Source organism: Cnephaeus nilssonii (genome assembly GCF_951640355.1).
Source record: "Cnephaeus nilssonii genome assembly, chromosome: X".
NCBI lineage: Eukaryota > Metazoa > Chordata > Mammalia > Chiroptera > Vespertilionidae > Cnephaeus > Cnephaeus nilssonii.
In genome coordinates, this window is record NC_137071.1 from 115,013,887 (window position 1) to 115,030,348 (window position 16,462).

At 38.5% G+C, this 16,462-nt stretch overlaps 1 protein-coding gene across 3 annotated transcripts in view; it reads left to right on the forward strand.

Annotated features, from left to right (window-relative positions):
- Nucleotides 1-10,922: 10,922 nt before the first annotated feature.
- The window catches only part of TENM1 (teneurin transmembrane protein 1), a gene marked incomplete at its 5' end in the record, with an annotated part of 652,563 nt that continues 647,023 nt past the window's right edge, over nt 10,923-16,462 (forward strand). For all 3 annotated transcript variants that reach the window (XM_079765170.1, XM_079765171.1, XM_079765172.1), the window contains one exon: nt 10,923-11,139. In XM_079765170.1, coding sequence (XP_079621296.1) covers nt 10,923-11,139 — 217 coding nt within the window. The remainder of the gene's footprint in view (nt 11,140-16,462) is intronic.

Here is a 16,462-nt window from a genome sequence, read left to right on the forward strand (position 1 = left end):
AACCTTTAAAATTTACATATATACATATATATATATATATATATATATATATATATATATATATATCCTATATAATAAAAGGCTAATATGCAAATAGACTGAACCGTGGAACGACCGGTCACTATGATGCGCACTGACCACCAAGGGACAGACGCTTAATAAAGGAGTTTCCCCCTGGTGGTCAGTGCACTCCCATAGGGGAAGCTCCGCTCAGCCAGAAGCCCTGAGCTGGCCTCATGGCTGGAGAGCGCAGCGGCGGTGGCGGGAGCCTCTACTGCCTCCGTGGCAGTGCTAAGGATGTCCAACTGATGGGGAGTAGGCCTAAGCCATCAGTTGGAAATCCCCTGAGGGCTTCCGGACTGTGAGGGGGCACAGGCCTGGCTGAGGGACCCCCTTGAGTGCATGAATTTCGTGCACTGGGCCTCTAGTATATATATAAGCCTAAGTGACCGTTACAACTGAACGACCAGTCACTATGATGCGCACTGACCACCAGGGGGCAGATGCTTAATGCAGGAGCTGCCCCCTGGTGGTCAGTGAGCTCCCACAGCCAACCTCCTGTGGCTGGCCAACCTCCTGCGGTCCCTCCCCCCAGCTGGCCGGCCCTGATGGCCCCGATTAGGATTGGTCAAGATGGCCCCGATCGGCCCCAATCACTGGCTAGGCCGAGGGATCCCACCCATGCACAAATTTGTGCACCGGGCCTCTAGTATGTGTGTGTGTGTTTGTGTGTGTGTATCACGAGATACCACCTTATACCTGTTAGAGTGGTCATTATCAACAAAACAAAATAAAATAAAATTATGGTATATATAGTTCCAGTCCCCAAGAAGTTTGTCAAACTTGTGTGTGTGTTGAAGGAGGTGCTTTGGAGTCCAGATCACTAAGCAGCACAGGAGAACACTAAATGAGAGTAAAAGTCCAGAGTAATTGGTCTAGAGTTCTGGCTGTTGATTTTTCTTTTAAAAACATCTTCCAGGTTAGAGTTTCTTTGTGGAATCTAGTGACACCACCAACTTTTCTATTCACTTCTTTTTTCTCTCTCTCCATTTGCCTCATGTGGCCCACCATCAGTATTTATAAAAAATGTTTGGATTTTTTTATCCAAAAATAATAAGAAAAAAGGACACAAGCAGTCAGAAAAACCACAGATCATGTACAAAAAGAGGTGTGATATTAATTAATCATCACTCTTTAGTTGTGAAATTAAGTGACTTCTATGTTTCTCTTTCAAAATGGCCTAAAGAGCCTGCCTAGGCACCAGGAGGACATCCTCTCCAGCTGTTCTCAGAACTGAGTCATACCAGTTTTGAAGAATTATTTTTCCTGGAAGGACCTTTTATTCTCCCATTGTAAGATTTTTTAAATGCTAATAGAACTATTAGTGTAAACAAATACATGTGAACCAAAGTGGTAAGCAGAATTTCAACTCTTGAGTGTTATCTTTTCCATATAATAGAATATCCTTGTACCACCAAAGTAGTCTACTTGGAAAACCATCATTTCAGAGATAATCAGTTCCATATGCAGTACATAAAATTCTCAACCTCTCTGCTAAAACATGATGCTATATTTCTCTTTTGATTTACTAAAATGTCATGGTTGTATTCATGAGACCAAGTAACTGGCAATTTCCATGACAAAGTCAAACTTTAGTGCCTTGGCTTAATGTAACTATCTAGGCTCTTATCAAACAACAATTGATTTTTTTAAACATTAGAATTCAGTCAAACTACAATTTATTTGGTGAATAACTTAAATGAAGTCCATCAAACAGCTGTTGAGTAATTAGAAACTAACAAATTATTTTTAGAAAAATTCTCAATTATACCAAGTTTGTCATATGTTTCTGAAGCAACTGATTTATGTCTGGACAGTGATCATGCTTTCCTCTTAGTATAATGTTCTTTCATCTAAAATGGGCAAAAATAAAAAGTATAAAAAACAAGCTATGATAGATACTTTCAGCAAATACTATAAAGACTTGATTTGTTTGTTATATTGCACCAGTATAGTTTACTTTTAAAAAAACTTACTAAGATCTCCAGTGGTTAAATGCACAAAAGCCATAAATACATTGTGCACAGGAAAGGAAATAGCACTAGCAAACACATGTAGGAAAATATTCAGCCTCGCTGATAAGCAAGAAGTGCAAACTAAAAGAAGATACCTTTAATTTAATTATTTCAAATAGACATTAAAAAATAATACACGGAGTTGTCAAAAGGACAGTGAGAGAAGATTGTTCCCACACATTGCCATGGCAATGTAAATCTACCCCAAAGCCCCCAAATGTTCAAACCTATTGGTTCATTAATTCAACTTTTTGGAGTCCTTCCTAAAGAAATAATAAAAATGTTGAAGGTGTTCATGTTATATTCATATTGATATGAAATTTTTGGACTGGAACCTGGATTCTTTGTCCGCTGGAGTCGAAGAATGAATCCACGGACAGAGGGTAGTAGAGCAAAGGGGGAGATTTATTGAAGAACAAGTACAGACTCCCACAGGGGAGAGGGAAAGAGTCCCACAGAATGGACTCCCACGTGGGGAGGGGGAAAGGGTCCCACCAACTGCCTGTTTCCGTGGTTTATAAAGGCTGTAGTTCTTGTGTCCTGATATCCCCTCTGATTGGTCAATATTCCCTTTTCAATTGGTTACTATTAGTGACTCCTGAACTCAAAGTCAAACACCACATGGGACATGTGATGCCCTCCTCCCTCAATGTTATTTCTTTCTGGGCTTCCTTCCTTATTTATTTTGTAAATATAGACCTTTTTGGCTACTTCCAGGTCCTTTGTCTTATGTAAATGCAACTGTTACTGCTCCCTGCACCTGGCTTCCTTGTGTTATCGAGATGTACCTTCTCCCAATCTGTGGCCCTATGTTTTTTTTCCATGGACCCCAATTCTAAAAATTCCCTAAACCTCCCTATATCCACCTAAAATTCCTGTTTCAATATTAATTCAGTTTAAGACTTTAAATGGGTAGGGAAAAATGAAAATACCCAATAATAGGGAATGGGCATGTAAATTATAGTACATCCACTCTGCACTGCTTTTAAAAATCACAGTTATAGAAATGGTGTCGAAACATGCAGAAAACATCTATAATGAAGGAAGCAACATGACAAAAAATGTATGTGTATATTATGACTAGAAGGAAATGGACCAGAGTGACAGCAGTCACACTTACAGGCTGGTGGAGATTTCTTCCTGGATTTTGTAAAGATTCAAGTGATTATGTTACTTTTATACCTTCTTCTCTGGCCTACAATAGATTACTACTTAAGTGATTCCTTAAGTAAAACAAAGAAGGGTGAGAGAAGAATCAGCCAAGAGCTCACATTTCTTTTAAGGTCTCCCTAAATCCAGGGTTTTCTGAATCAGTCAATCTGAATTCATGTTAGAGGTCCTGTTGAGGAAAAGTAATTGTAGTATTTGAAAAGAGTTCTATCCCCTTTGGTAGGTATTCTCCTGGTAATTGGTGGCATCCTTTCCTCTGTCTGTTGTGCTATGAATGTCTGCTCTCCTTGGGCAATGTCCTATGACCCTTTAATTTTTTTCTGGAGTGGAGTGAGCCTTTTTGGTGAAGACCCCAACTAATAAATAGCTGCTATCAGTAGGACAGGCCTGTCTATGCTGAGGATGACCAGGAACATTTTTCATTTGGAGGAGCATCTATACTAATAAAAGCATAATATGCTAATTAGACAGGACAGCTGAACAACCTTCCAGATGTCATTCCGAATGTCCTTCTGGATGAAGCCAAAGCAGCAGGGGCCAAGGCAGAGGCAGTTAGGGGCAATCAGGCAGGCAGGCAAGTGGTTAGGAGTCAGTGTCCCGGAATGCGAGAGGGATGTCTGACTGCCAGCAGTCAGACATCCCCTGAGGGGTCCCGGATTGCGAGAGGGTGCATCCTGAGCTGAGGGACCCTCTCCCCCTATGCACGAATTTCATGCACTGGGCCTCTAGTTATATCTGATTAAGAATGAGAAATGGAAAAAATAAAAGGATAGAGGAAGAGGAACAGAGGTTAGTCCTAATGCTTGGATGCAATATATACACAGACCTGTGGATGGACTCAAAAGTAACATTTTAGTGAAGCTATCCTATATAATAAAGAGGGAATATGCTAATTGACCATCACTCCATCACAAAGATGGCTGCACCCACCGCTGAGGCCAAGTTCCCATTAGGAGCCTTAAAGAGCAATCAGCAGGGACCTGAGACTATGCCATCCCCTGCCCCAGTGGGGCTTGACGGGACCTCAGGCCACATCCCCCACCCAGCAGGGCTTGACAGGGGACTTTAAGGTGCCCTTCCTGCCCTGGTGATGAGCTAGGGGACCTCAGGCTGATCCCCCCACCTCAGCGCCAGGCTGGGGGACCTCAGACCATGTCCCCCACCGGGTGGGGCTTGACAGGGCACATCAGGCCGCACCTTCTATCCTGGCACCAGGCCGGGGGACCTCAGACCGCACCCCCGCCCGGCGGGGCTTGAAAGGGGCCCTCAGGCTGCGCCTCCCGCTTTGGCACCAGGCCAGGGGACCTCAGGCCATACCCCTCACCCAGTGGGGCTTGACAGGGACCTCAGACCCCACTCCATGGCCCAGCACCAGGCCAGAGGACCTGAGGTTGCACCCCCCTGTCTGGTGGAGCTTGACAGGGGACCTCAGGCTGTGCTCCCCACCCAGCGGGGCTTGATGGGGGACCTCAAGGTGCACCCCCAGTACTGCATCGGGGGAACTCAGGCCGCACCACCCGCCCAGTGGGGCTTGACAGGGGACCTGAGGCTGCATCCCCCTGTCGATGGGGCTTGACGGGGGACCTAAGGTTGTGCCCCCCTCCTGGCGGGGCTTGACGGGGAACCTCAGGCCATGCCCCCCCACCCAGCGGGGCTTGACAGGGGATCTCAGGCCATTTCCTCCACCTGGCAGGGCTTGATGAGGGTCCTCAAGGCATACCCCCTGCCCTGGTCTGGCCTGGGGGACCTCAGGCCATGCTCCCCATCCTGGCACCGGGCCAGGGGACCTGAGGTTATGCCCCCTGCCCGGCAGGGCTTGACAAAGGTGGGACTGGCCTGGTCTGGATCTAGCCCAGTGGTGGGGGGCCAGCCGGGTCTGGGTCTCATGCGATTTTGAGGTGCCTGTGGGTGGTGGGGACTTAACTCTGGGTCCCATGGTGAGCCCCAGACTCTGACAGGAGGGAGATTTTCATATACATTTTACTAATTTTCTTTCATCTCTGACACTTCTATTATAGAGAAAGGGCAAATAGCAATATGAAATTATTTCCTCTAATTAATCCCCTTTTAATGCGCATGAATTTTGTGCACCAGGTCACTAGTCCTATAATAGATTAGAATGTGTGTAACAAGGATAGGAAGAGGAAGAGGAATGGAAGTGAAAGGACAGGTGGGGAGGGGGAATGATAAATAATGTAAACTTGGCCTTGAATATACCCACTGTGTTTTGTTTTGTTTTTGTCAACCTATACTTACTTCAATTTCATGTGCAATTGTGGGATTTTAGAGCTGGAAAGTCTCTTTGGGATAATATAATCTTCTTATTACATTTACAGAAATTAGAGGCCCTGAGAGATGGAACCTGTTGTACCTAAGACCATTAAGAGAGGGCCATGGCTAATATTCTCAGCCAGAAAAAGGAATAAAATCTTATACCATTTGTGACAGCATGGATGGACCTAGAAGGCATTATGCTAAGTGAAATAAGTCAGTAGGAGAAAAACAAATACCATATGATTTCACTTATATATGGAGTCTAAACACCACTATAAACAAAGAAATAAAACAGAAACAGACTCATAGATACAGAGAATAGACTAATGGTTGCCAGAGGGTAACGGGGTTGGAGGACTGGGTGAAAAAAGTGAAAGGAAGTAGAGATTAGTAGTTACAAAATAGTCATGGGGGTGTAAAGCATAGTGTAAGGAATATAGTCAATAATATTGTAATAACTATGTATGGTGTCAGGTGGTTACTAGAAATATTGGGATGAACACTTTGTAAACTATGTAATTTTCTAACCACCATGCTGTACACTTGAAACTAATATAAAATAATATTGAATATAAACTGTAATTGAAAAAATAAAAACTATAAAATCATTTTTAAAAGTTTATTATTATCAAAGTATAGAGAAATAAAAATTTGTTTTGATGTGAATACACTGTATGTAGGACAGGTCTTTCTGTGAGTAGACCATATCATTACCATAACTAAGTAACATTTGCTTGTCAGTGGACCTCCAGTATGCCAGGTTGGGCATTGAATGCAAAAAAAAAAAAAAAAAAAGACAATTAAGCAATATGAGCCTATATTTGACCTGAGAGTATTTGGAACAGCATCTTTTCAGAATTAGATTTGAACTTAAACTTTGTTAGATTTAAAATATTAATATTTTTCTTACTGTTTTCCCACTTTCTGATTTTCAGAAAGTGAACTATGTGTGAGTGAATTCAAGCTCTGCTTTTGAAAATTTTGGTAAATAATTACAGTTCCATACTTTCACAGGACTGCAGAGTTGGGTGTGCCTTCATATCATGTACCCAAAGAGATCTGGGAGGTGGCCTCTGACTTCTAGGTCTGCTGAAACAAATTTTAAGACAAAAAGTTGTGGTTGAGGGTCTGGGAATAAGGAAGGATTATTTTTTCTTGATTTATACCAATGTTGTGGTCTAAAGGAAGATTGCTTCCAAGGACACTCGGTTCCCTTGAATAGATCTTACATTTCCTGGCTGATGTATAGCTGCGATTAGCTGTATTTAAATCTTCAAGAATGGTTTGAAATAGCTATAGGAATCTCTCTCTCTCTCTCTCTCTCTCTCTCTCTCTCTCTCTCTCTCTCTCTCTCTCCCTCCCTCCCTCCCTCCCTCCCTCCCTCTCTCCCTCCCTCCCTCCCTCCCAAATAAACACACTGAAGGAAAATAAAATATCTAGATTTCCATACATAAAAAATAAGGGTGATTTGAACACGATAAATCATAGATGCCAAAAGTCAACATTAGTCATTAGAATTGATATGTTTTTCATTTTTAAATTTAACTTGTTAGTTTTGAATACAGTTTAAAGAAGTATAAATTCATAACCAACTGAGGCTTAAGAGCAAGTGTTATTTTGGCTATATCTCTGCCATATTAATCCCAGTCAGAGTGAACCAAAGGCTTGATTGAAAAAGCAGGTGAGAGATGAGAAATATGTTTTAGGAAATAAATGATATCTAATTATCTCTATATTATAACAGAAAGCATTTTAAGTTATTTTAAAATATAAGACCCTTGATTGACATTTTTGTATTATCAATGTCCTTATGTGGAAAATAGCTCTCCACTCCTACTTGGTAAACTTTCATTTTTTAATGAACAAAGAACTCTATGTATGTGTTAGCTGAAATGAACTTAGATGAATTTTATTGATTAAAGGGTGAAAGTACAATCCTCAGCTGCAAAAATGCATCTCTGGAAGTCTGCTATTGGTACATTTCTTACTTTGAACTGCTTGTAGCAAAGTCAATGCCTATAATCAAGTAAAGGTTCCCCTTACCCCTTCAGTTCTTCCATCTGGTTGAATAATTGAAACCACTTACAGAAGATTATCAAGAGACAATCAACATTTTAATAAGTGCACATGGGGAATTCACATAAGCATGAAAATCCCAAAGACAGTGATGCGATATTAAGTATATAAGACATTTTTGGACAACGGATAAAATGGGGGATAGGAAACTGGATTTCAGAAGTGAGAGTGGGTGATTTACAGGTGTTTGAGGAGAAGTGGAACACATGGCAGGAAAACATTTTTCTAGGCAACCCAGAAACAATGGGACACAGGTGTGGGGTGTAACAGACTTGGAATGTAAGTCAAGGCTCTCTTCCTAAAGCAGGATTTTCTATCTGAATCTCTTAAGAAAAAAAGGGAACTAACAAACTGTTTCTGAGCTTGTTGGACTTTAATTTATTTTAGTTCAAAATAATGTGCTTGCCAGGGTGACACATTTTAGGTGTCACACTTGGTCCAGACCCCCACATAAATGTGTATCTTCTGAGCAACATGCAATGGGTACCTAAAAGTAAAACAATTAAAACTGGTCTTATAAGTTAGCTACTGAATGGAATTTCAGTGGTTGTGGCGATGGCATTAGTGATGAACAAATAAGCAAATCAAGTACAGCCCTTTCCCAATATCTTCATCTTTGGTGCTCAATCATTACTTTGTATTTCTTTGTAAGAGTCGTTGCATTTTGCTTTGTAGTAGAATTGTTTATCACTTGCATAAGTTGTGAGCTTCTTGGGCAGAGAATATGGCCTATTCATTTTTACATTCTCTCTATCCCCTATTGTGAGGGCTTGGCAATTTTTATTCAACTCATTCAATAAGTACTAGTCAAATGTCTACTATATGCCAAGCACTGTGCTTATTTTGGGGCTGTAGCAATGAATAGAACAACAAAAGTACCTACCATCATGGAGCAGACAATCAACAATTAACCAAAATATATAGTGTCATATGGTGATAAGTGCTATGAAAGACAGGAAGGAGTATGAGAAGTGACATTTTTTGCTTGTTTACAATGGGAAGTTACAAAGGCCCTAAGGTAGAAACATGCCTATTTTCAGAAGCAGCAAGAAGGCTAGTGCATCTAGAGTGAATGAGATAGGGAAATTACCAGGGGATGCATTTGGAAAGGTTAGGTCAGGTTAGGTTAGGTTGAGGTTGACCTTCTAGGGGGCCTTATAGGTCATTTTGGCTTTTATTTAGAAGGAAACAGGACAACATGACTTCAATTTTTAAAGCTTCATTCTGTCTGTAGTATGGGGAATGTGCTAGAAGGGACTAATGGCATAAGCAGCAGATCAATTAGGAGGCTATTACATTAATCCAGGTAAGATATTATGGCTTGAACAAATGTTTTAGTAGAGCAGTGGACAGGTATTATTGGATTCTGTATATATTTCACAGGTAGCTCCAATAGGCTTTACTAATGGATTGTATGTGGGATGTGAAAGACAGGAATCCAGGATGACTTGACATTCTGTGGCCTGAACAAACAGAAGAATGGAGTTGCCATTTACCAAGATGGAGAAGACTGTGTGAGGAGCAAGTTTGGGAGTAGGTGGGAATCAGGAGCTCAGTTTTGAATTTACTAAGTTTGAGATGCCTTTTAAATATCGAAGTGGAGATATTGAGATGGATATTCAAGTCTGTGGCTCATGGGTGAGATCTATGCTGGAGCTATAAATTGGGGAGTTATTAGTGTTTAGACAAATATGGAGCCATGAGTTAGCATGAGATTAGATTGCTGTTGAATCATCAGTATATATTCATTTATAGTACGTTATCTGTTTTTCCTCTAAGTATGCTCATCGTTGATATTATTTCAAACCAAAGTAGGTTCTCTGTAGACCATTTATAGAGTCTGTAGTTTCTGGAGTTAAATAGTTTCTGCTATGTATGTGCCTAGAGTAGTGCTAAGTGCTACCGGGGGGTGGGGTGGGACGGGGGGACATAAAGAAGTATGATACTCAAATTCTGCCTTCAAGGACCTTAATATTATGTTAGGGTAATAAGACTTTGACTTGTGAAACTTTGTTCCTACCACAAAGCATTATGTATCACTGAATGCATATCAGTCAATCCATGAGCTTTATTGAATGTTTTTGCCTGTATGTGTTTGCTATACATTCAATAGGAATTTCAAAAAGTGAGTTACCCTTCATAATAGAGGTGCCACCACCTAGATGTCCATAGATTTCTTTGAAAAATACATCTGGTGACAATCTGAAGAAGAAAGGAGTCAATTTCACTGCAAACTAAAATAATGAAGTTATTTGTTTTCAAACTAGGGTGATTTTTTAACATTGTATGAAAGGACCAAGTTGCAAAAATTGCAGCAGTGGATGAATATCATGGTCAAATAATGTAAAGAATGAAAAGAAGGACATTTTTTCTCAGAGCTTTAAACTTTTCAGATGACTTTGACATCTCAGATGGCATTTGATCTTCTTGACCCTCTTAGGTCTGAATAAGGCAGATAGTGCCTTGACTTGTCCTCAGAGCCTCAGTGGCTCCTAGCCCTGCATTCTGTGGGGAACAGGGTTCTTTCAGTGATTTATCATGAAGTTTAAAATTTTTATTTCTAAACCCAATTTAGATCCTGCTATTGCTATACTAGTGTACTCACCAGAAGCATTGTTTACATCCTCTCGCTGCTATGAAGAACAAGAATTTACCACCACCTAACTCATTAAAAATGCTCTGCAAGCCTGAGGCTCAAAAGCCACAATATGAGCACAAAGAGCTCAGTGCCCCTCAAGGACACTATTTCATGAGCTCCTCTCAGAATCCTTCGCTTCCTCAGAGCCTCTGTCTTAAGTGCAATATTAAACCAGAGGCAAGAAGGTGTGTGTTTTTTTCCAGAATATAGTTCTCCTCCTGGCTTTCATTTCAAATATGGGATGTGCTGGGTTAATATTTGTACTCCTGGCCACTTTCAAATCTTATAATGTTTTTTAATCAAACTACTGACTTTAAAAACATGTACACACCATAGAACAATGTTGTCTTTTATTTGCATTCCAATACAAATATTTTTGAAGTCAGTCTCTCTTTTACCTTTGAGTATTTTCTGTTACTGCAACCTCCAGCTTATTCCTAAATGCTTGACAATGTATGCATGTAACTCAGTGTTATTATTGCCTCCGGCTAGCTTCATGTCATCTAGTTTGTCTTTTGCTCCTCTCCTTTGATAGTATGATCAGGACCAATTGTGAATCTGCCAGATGCATTTCCTCACAAAAGGACAAATCTAAGACAGCTTGTGTTTTTCCCTCTGTCTTTCAGGACTGCTCACATTAAAGGAGTTCCTCTTCCCTTTTTTATGAAACTGAGCTTGCTTAATCAGAGATGGAGCAAACAGACTGCAAACCCTACCAGCCTCTGTCTAAAGTCAAGCATGAAATGGATCTAGCTTATACCAGTTCTTCTGATGAGAGTGAAGATGGAAGAAAACCAAGGCAGTCATACAACTCCAGAGAAACTCTGCATGAGTATAACCAAGAACTGAGGATGAATTACAATAGCCAGAATAGAAAGAGGAAAGAAGTAGAGAAATCTACTCAAGGTATGTTTTCATTGGATTTTTGTAACCAATATTATTTCTCATTGGGAGATGCTTGTATGAGCAAACTTATGTTTCAAAAACAAATTTGCTGATGTTAACTGGTTAATAATCTACACTGCTTGCATATGCTTAGTGAATCTTTTTCATATGTCAGCCCAGCTGAGGTTGTAGGTCACATGTGCTTTTTACAGATTATGCATAAATTTGGATGCAACAATCTTCTTATCAGAGCATGCAAATTTTGTCTAATCCTACAAATAGCCATTTACAGACTGAAGGATAAATAATTTGTAGTAAGATGAAAAGTAAACAGACAAGTGCTTTTCAAGCCATTGGCTATATGGGAAGAAATTCTCAAATAGGTATTTGGCTTCCAAAAGAGCTTCAGAAAGATTTGTGGAGAGCACCAAACAGGTGTGCATACAAGAAGTCTTTCCACACAGTACTGAAAAGTTATGCATCACAGTCTTAAGGGAAAGTAAGACTTTGTTGGAATACTTCCTGCCACAGCCATACTGTGGAGCATATCCTTTAGACAGCCTTGGTTTGTCAATTATGGATTGATAAGAAAGTTTCTAATAAATAGAAAACAGGTAGCTAGAAATATGAGTTTCTTATTTTTTTTAAATGGCTAGACAAGCAGTTTTAGACACGCTTTTAACTACACAGAAAAAATATAATGACATTGGCATATGTTACCTTTTTTCTTTTAAAGAATAAGTCAATTCTAAGATGAAAAAAGAGATTTGATTATCTAGATCTGTCATTATCAAAGTGTGTAATCTGGGCCAGCAGCAGCAGCATCACCCACAACCTTGTTAGAAATGCAAATTCTCAGATACCACCCCAGACCCTGTAAAATGTAGTAATTACAAATGAAAACGACTGTGTTCTAATGATTATTGGGATTTCATACTAGATGAACTTTAAATGGATTTAAAGATTTAAGATATTCATGGTAACATTTAAATATACATCAAAAGTTTTTTTAATATTAACTATATTGCTTATTTTAAGTTCTTAACATAATTGGTAAAAGTTTTATATCTGTTTTTTTTCAAGTAATTCATTTTAATCTTCCCTATTGATTCAGCTACAGACAGTGTAAATTTGTTACAAAATAATTGTATTCTGCCTACATGGCGATTGGGAAATGTTTTCCTATGGGAATTTTTTGGCTCTATTATGCTTTAAGAAATGTGTAGTTCCCATTAAAATATTTCCCTGTAAGTTTGTCTTTAAATAATATGAACTTACAGTTGTGAGTTGTAGGTTATGGGACTGGAATACAGAGTGCTTGAACTAATATGTTTTGAGTTTAAATAAGAATATACTTCTAGTGATATTTCTAAAAATATAAGCAAATTTTTACTGAGTCAGTATGAGTTAGCCAGCCTCAGATTTTTTTTTCATGCATTGTGATCAAAATTAATTTTGGGAAGAGATAATTTTATCTTCTGTGATGCCATCCTAACTTCCTTTCAAATAACCTATTATTATTCAATTAGCTTTTATTTAGCACTTGCTATGTGTCAGGCCTGAGTCAGATGCTGGTGATGGAGATGACTATGATAGTTTCTGCTTGAAACTCATAATATGTTGGAGAAAATAGACATCAAACAAATCATTGCAATTAAAAGTCCAGTGGAAGAACATGGGAATTGGTTTCTATGGATAGGTAATATTTGATTTAGGTTTTAAAATGTGAAGAAGAGCTTACTAGGAAAAGGACATTCCAAGAGAGTAGATTAGCAGGTGCAAAAACATAAAGGCCTGGAGTGGTGAACATTGCAATATGGATAGAGTAAGGTACATTGGAGCCAGATCACGAAAAGTCTTGCATGCCCAATTTAAGAGTTCTTTTTTTTTCTTTAAGCATTAAAGAAAGCTTTTAAGTGATAGGGAATTTCTTGGTGAATTCTAATTTTTAGGATGAGAAGTGTAGAAAAGAATTTTAGATGTGTAAGCAGTGGTGGGTGTAGAAGATTGATTGCAATTGGGGAAAATGTGATAAAGGGAGACAATCTGTGAAGCTACTGAAGGATCAGAAGGTCTCAACTCTGTCTATATCAGTGGAGGTGGAGAAAAATATTCAAGAGATATTAGTGTGGTGGCATTGATAGGACTTGGTAATTGATTACTTGTCAAGGTTTAAGGAGATAATAGAGTGAAGGATGACTCTAAATTTCAAGTTTGGAAAACTGGGAGGATGGCGATCCATTTACCAATACAAGGCACATGGGGGAGGGAGTATGAAGGGTAGAGAACAGGTTTTTTTTTTTCTGGACATGTTAAGTTTAAAATGATTTGGTGACATCCAGATGGATTTTCCCATCAGGCAGTTAGAAATGTGTGTCTAGAGTTCAGCAAAGATCTGGATTGTTAATATAAGTAGATTTGAGTTTATTAGTATCTTGAAGTAGGAGATGCTTAGGGATGAATGAGATTACACAGAAAATGTGTAGAGTGAGACTAGAAAAAAGCCATGGACAAAAATCTGAATCTATCAGTCATGTACTGATATAAATATGTTTTCAACCTATTTAAATTTTTAACTAGCACCGTTTTTTAGTGCACTGACATGTAACGTAAACTAAAGTATAAAGATCTAGGTCAAAGTCTAGAAACTCAGAATCTTATCTGCTAGTGATTTGCTGATTTTTTATAGAGACCTAAGAAGGAAATACGACCTCTTTGTGAGAGAAGTGAATTATCCTACATCAGGTAAAACTTTGGGCCTGATGATCCTCTTTTTTGTAAGGTCCAGAATCCTCTTTGATGTTTTATTCCACATATTTACTACCTGTGAGTAAAAGACAATGTTCTTAATTTTCACAAATATATGTCAGTGGTAACATCTTGAATCAGTCTAGCTAGAGTTGAGCCTAACTCAAAATACTGTTGAGTTTTAAGTCAGGAAGGAAGAGAACAAACATGTTGATTGGGCTCTTACTGTAGTGCCAAACACTGTGCTAGATGCCTTTCAATCTTACTAGCTGTGCAGCCTGAACCAAGTTACTATATAGCTCTCTGGGCCTGTATCTCATCTGCAAAATTGACATCGTCATCATCATAATACCATAATCACAAAAATAAATAAATAAATAAATAAATAAATAAATAAATAAATAAATAATAAATCTTGCATAGTACCTACTCTGTTCCAGGACTTTGCTAAGTGTTTTACATTTGTTCTTCATAAACACCTTATGAGGTATGGGATATTATCCCCAGTTTACAGATGAGGAAACTGAAGATGGGGGAGAAAGAACTTGTCAGAGTGTCTACAGCTAAGAAGTGGTGAGAATTGGGATTGAAGATAATTCTATGGCTCCGAAGTTCCCATAGTTTTCTGTGCTACACTGCCTCCCATACCTACATTATGAGGTTGTAATAAGGCTTAATTGTGATCATAAGTGTGGAAGTGTTTAGGAACTCAATAAATGTTAGTTTCCCTTCATTTTCTTCCCCAACAACCTTGCCAGTCTCTGATGTTCCAATGACCCAGGGTTCCCAAGGAGGTTTAAAAGCCTTTCCTTTCTGATTATCTTTATAAAAGGGCAGATGATATCCTATATAATTTATAATGAAAGATTCCTGAGTCTGGTTGTTAGTTTCCACTTTTGGGGGGGGGGGAGTTACTGTGTCATCAATTCAGGGCTTGTTTTTGGGTAATATTAACAAAAGAAAATTCTTGCTTGATTCCATCTGAAAGTATCTTTATATTCTTACCATTATTTGCCAAGAAAGAGACACCCCCATGTATATACATAGTGTTGGATTTTAAAACTGATTTTCTTAATTTTCAAAAGTTTTCAAATTAAGAGATGGATACTAATCTAATATTATTCACAATTCTTTACTAACAGGATGAATGATCCTTAGGCAAGCTTATTTCATATGAGTTTTGGCAGGTGTCTAATAGCAGGGGTGAATTTCCTAGAGGCACACAGGCTAGCAATTGTTCCCAAGCAGCCTCACTTCCAAAGAAGGCATTAATTAACTAAGAAATTAGTGTAAGACAAATAAAAATATAAATATTTAGATATACAAACAAAGGATAATAATTTTAGCTATGAGAGTTACCATATCATTTTTATAACAGGTAAGATTAGTTTTGAACATAGGTATTTTACTGAAAAGTAATTATGAATGAAAAGTCACCCATGCATAAAAAGATGTATGGTGAGGATCTATTACAGTCCCACCAGATCATAGACTCCCAAGATACTACATCTGATAACAAACATTTCATTTCTCCCTTCTTAAACTGCTCTTTTGTGCTTCTCTTTCTCCTAATATGGGTTTTGTTTGGTTGGTTGTTTTTCATTATTACAACCTAAGCCTAAATCTCACATTATCGCCATCTGGTGGAAGAAATTTAAAATTGCCAATCTGTGTTTACCAAAATTACTTGGAAGGAAAGCTTATCCTATCTTACATCCATTTTTTCATTTACTCATTTATGCATCAAGTATTCACTTAATGTCATCCATCCATCCTTTTTTTCATTTTCTCATTTATGTATCAAACATTCATTTAGTGTCAACTATGTTCTAGATACTTTGCTAGGAGAATGAAATTCATCTTGAAATAGATACACGTGACTACTATTTCCCCCCTCGTTGCCCCAGACTTCATTCCAAAGGTGCTCATACAGCATTATCACTTGGAGGCTCAAGGAGTAGACAGAAGCCCAAATTCAAAAAGTACATTTCTTGATTCTTATTTCAAGCACTTAGTAGTAGTATAAACTATTATTTGCTTATATCTAAACAGTTTAAATAAAAATTCTTATAAAAATCTTAAAAAAAGAACTCTTAATCTCAATGTCTGTGTTTATGTGGTAAAGATCATAGATGGCAGGTGTAATATAATGTAGCATGGTTTTTAAAATGAAAATTTCAATAGTATTTGATCATCTGTGATGCATTTTCTGCTATGAGCATGTTATACTCCAGTTGTCACAAGTTTCTAGCATAAAAAGCTATAATGACTGCCCAGAAAGAACTTAGACTATAAGGTAAAATGAAGTTATTTAGCACCAACTCCAATAGACTCATGTCTTTTAGCCAATATCATTTGTTCATGAAAACTTACATAGCATCTAAAACTGGGATGGAATATCTGTGGCACTTGTGCCACTGCTCTCTTTACCTGTCGCATGGTAGACATCCTTAATCAAATCATGGTGCTCTTTCTTGTTGAGCCAAACTCAGCCTCACTCTTATCAACACAGCATTCCATGCGAGCATCATCAATCAATTAGAATTGGCAAAAGAGATGGAATCTATTTCCTATCTGTGGCCTGCTTATCTTTGCC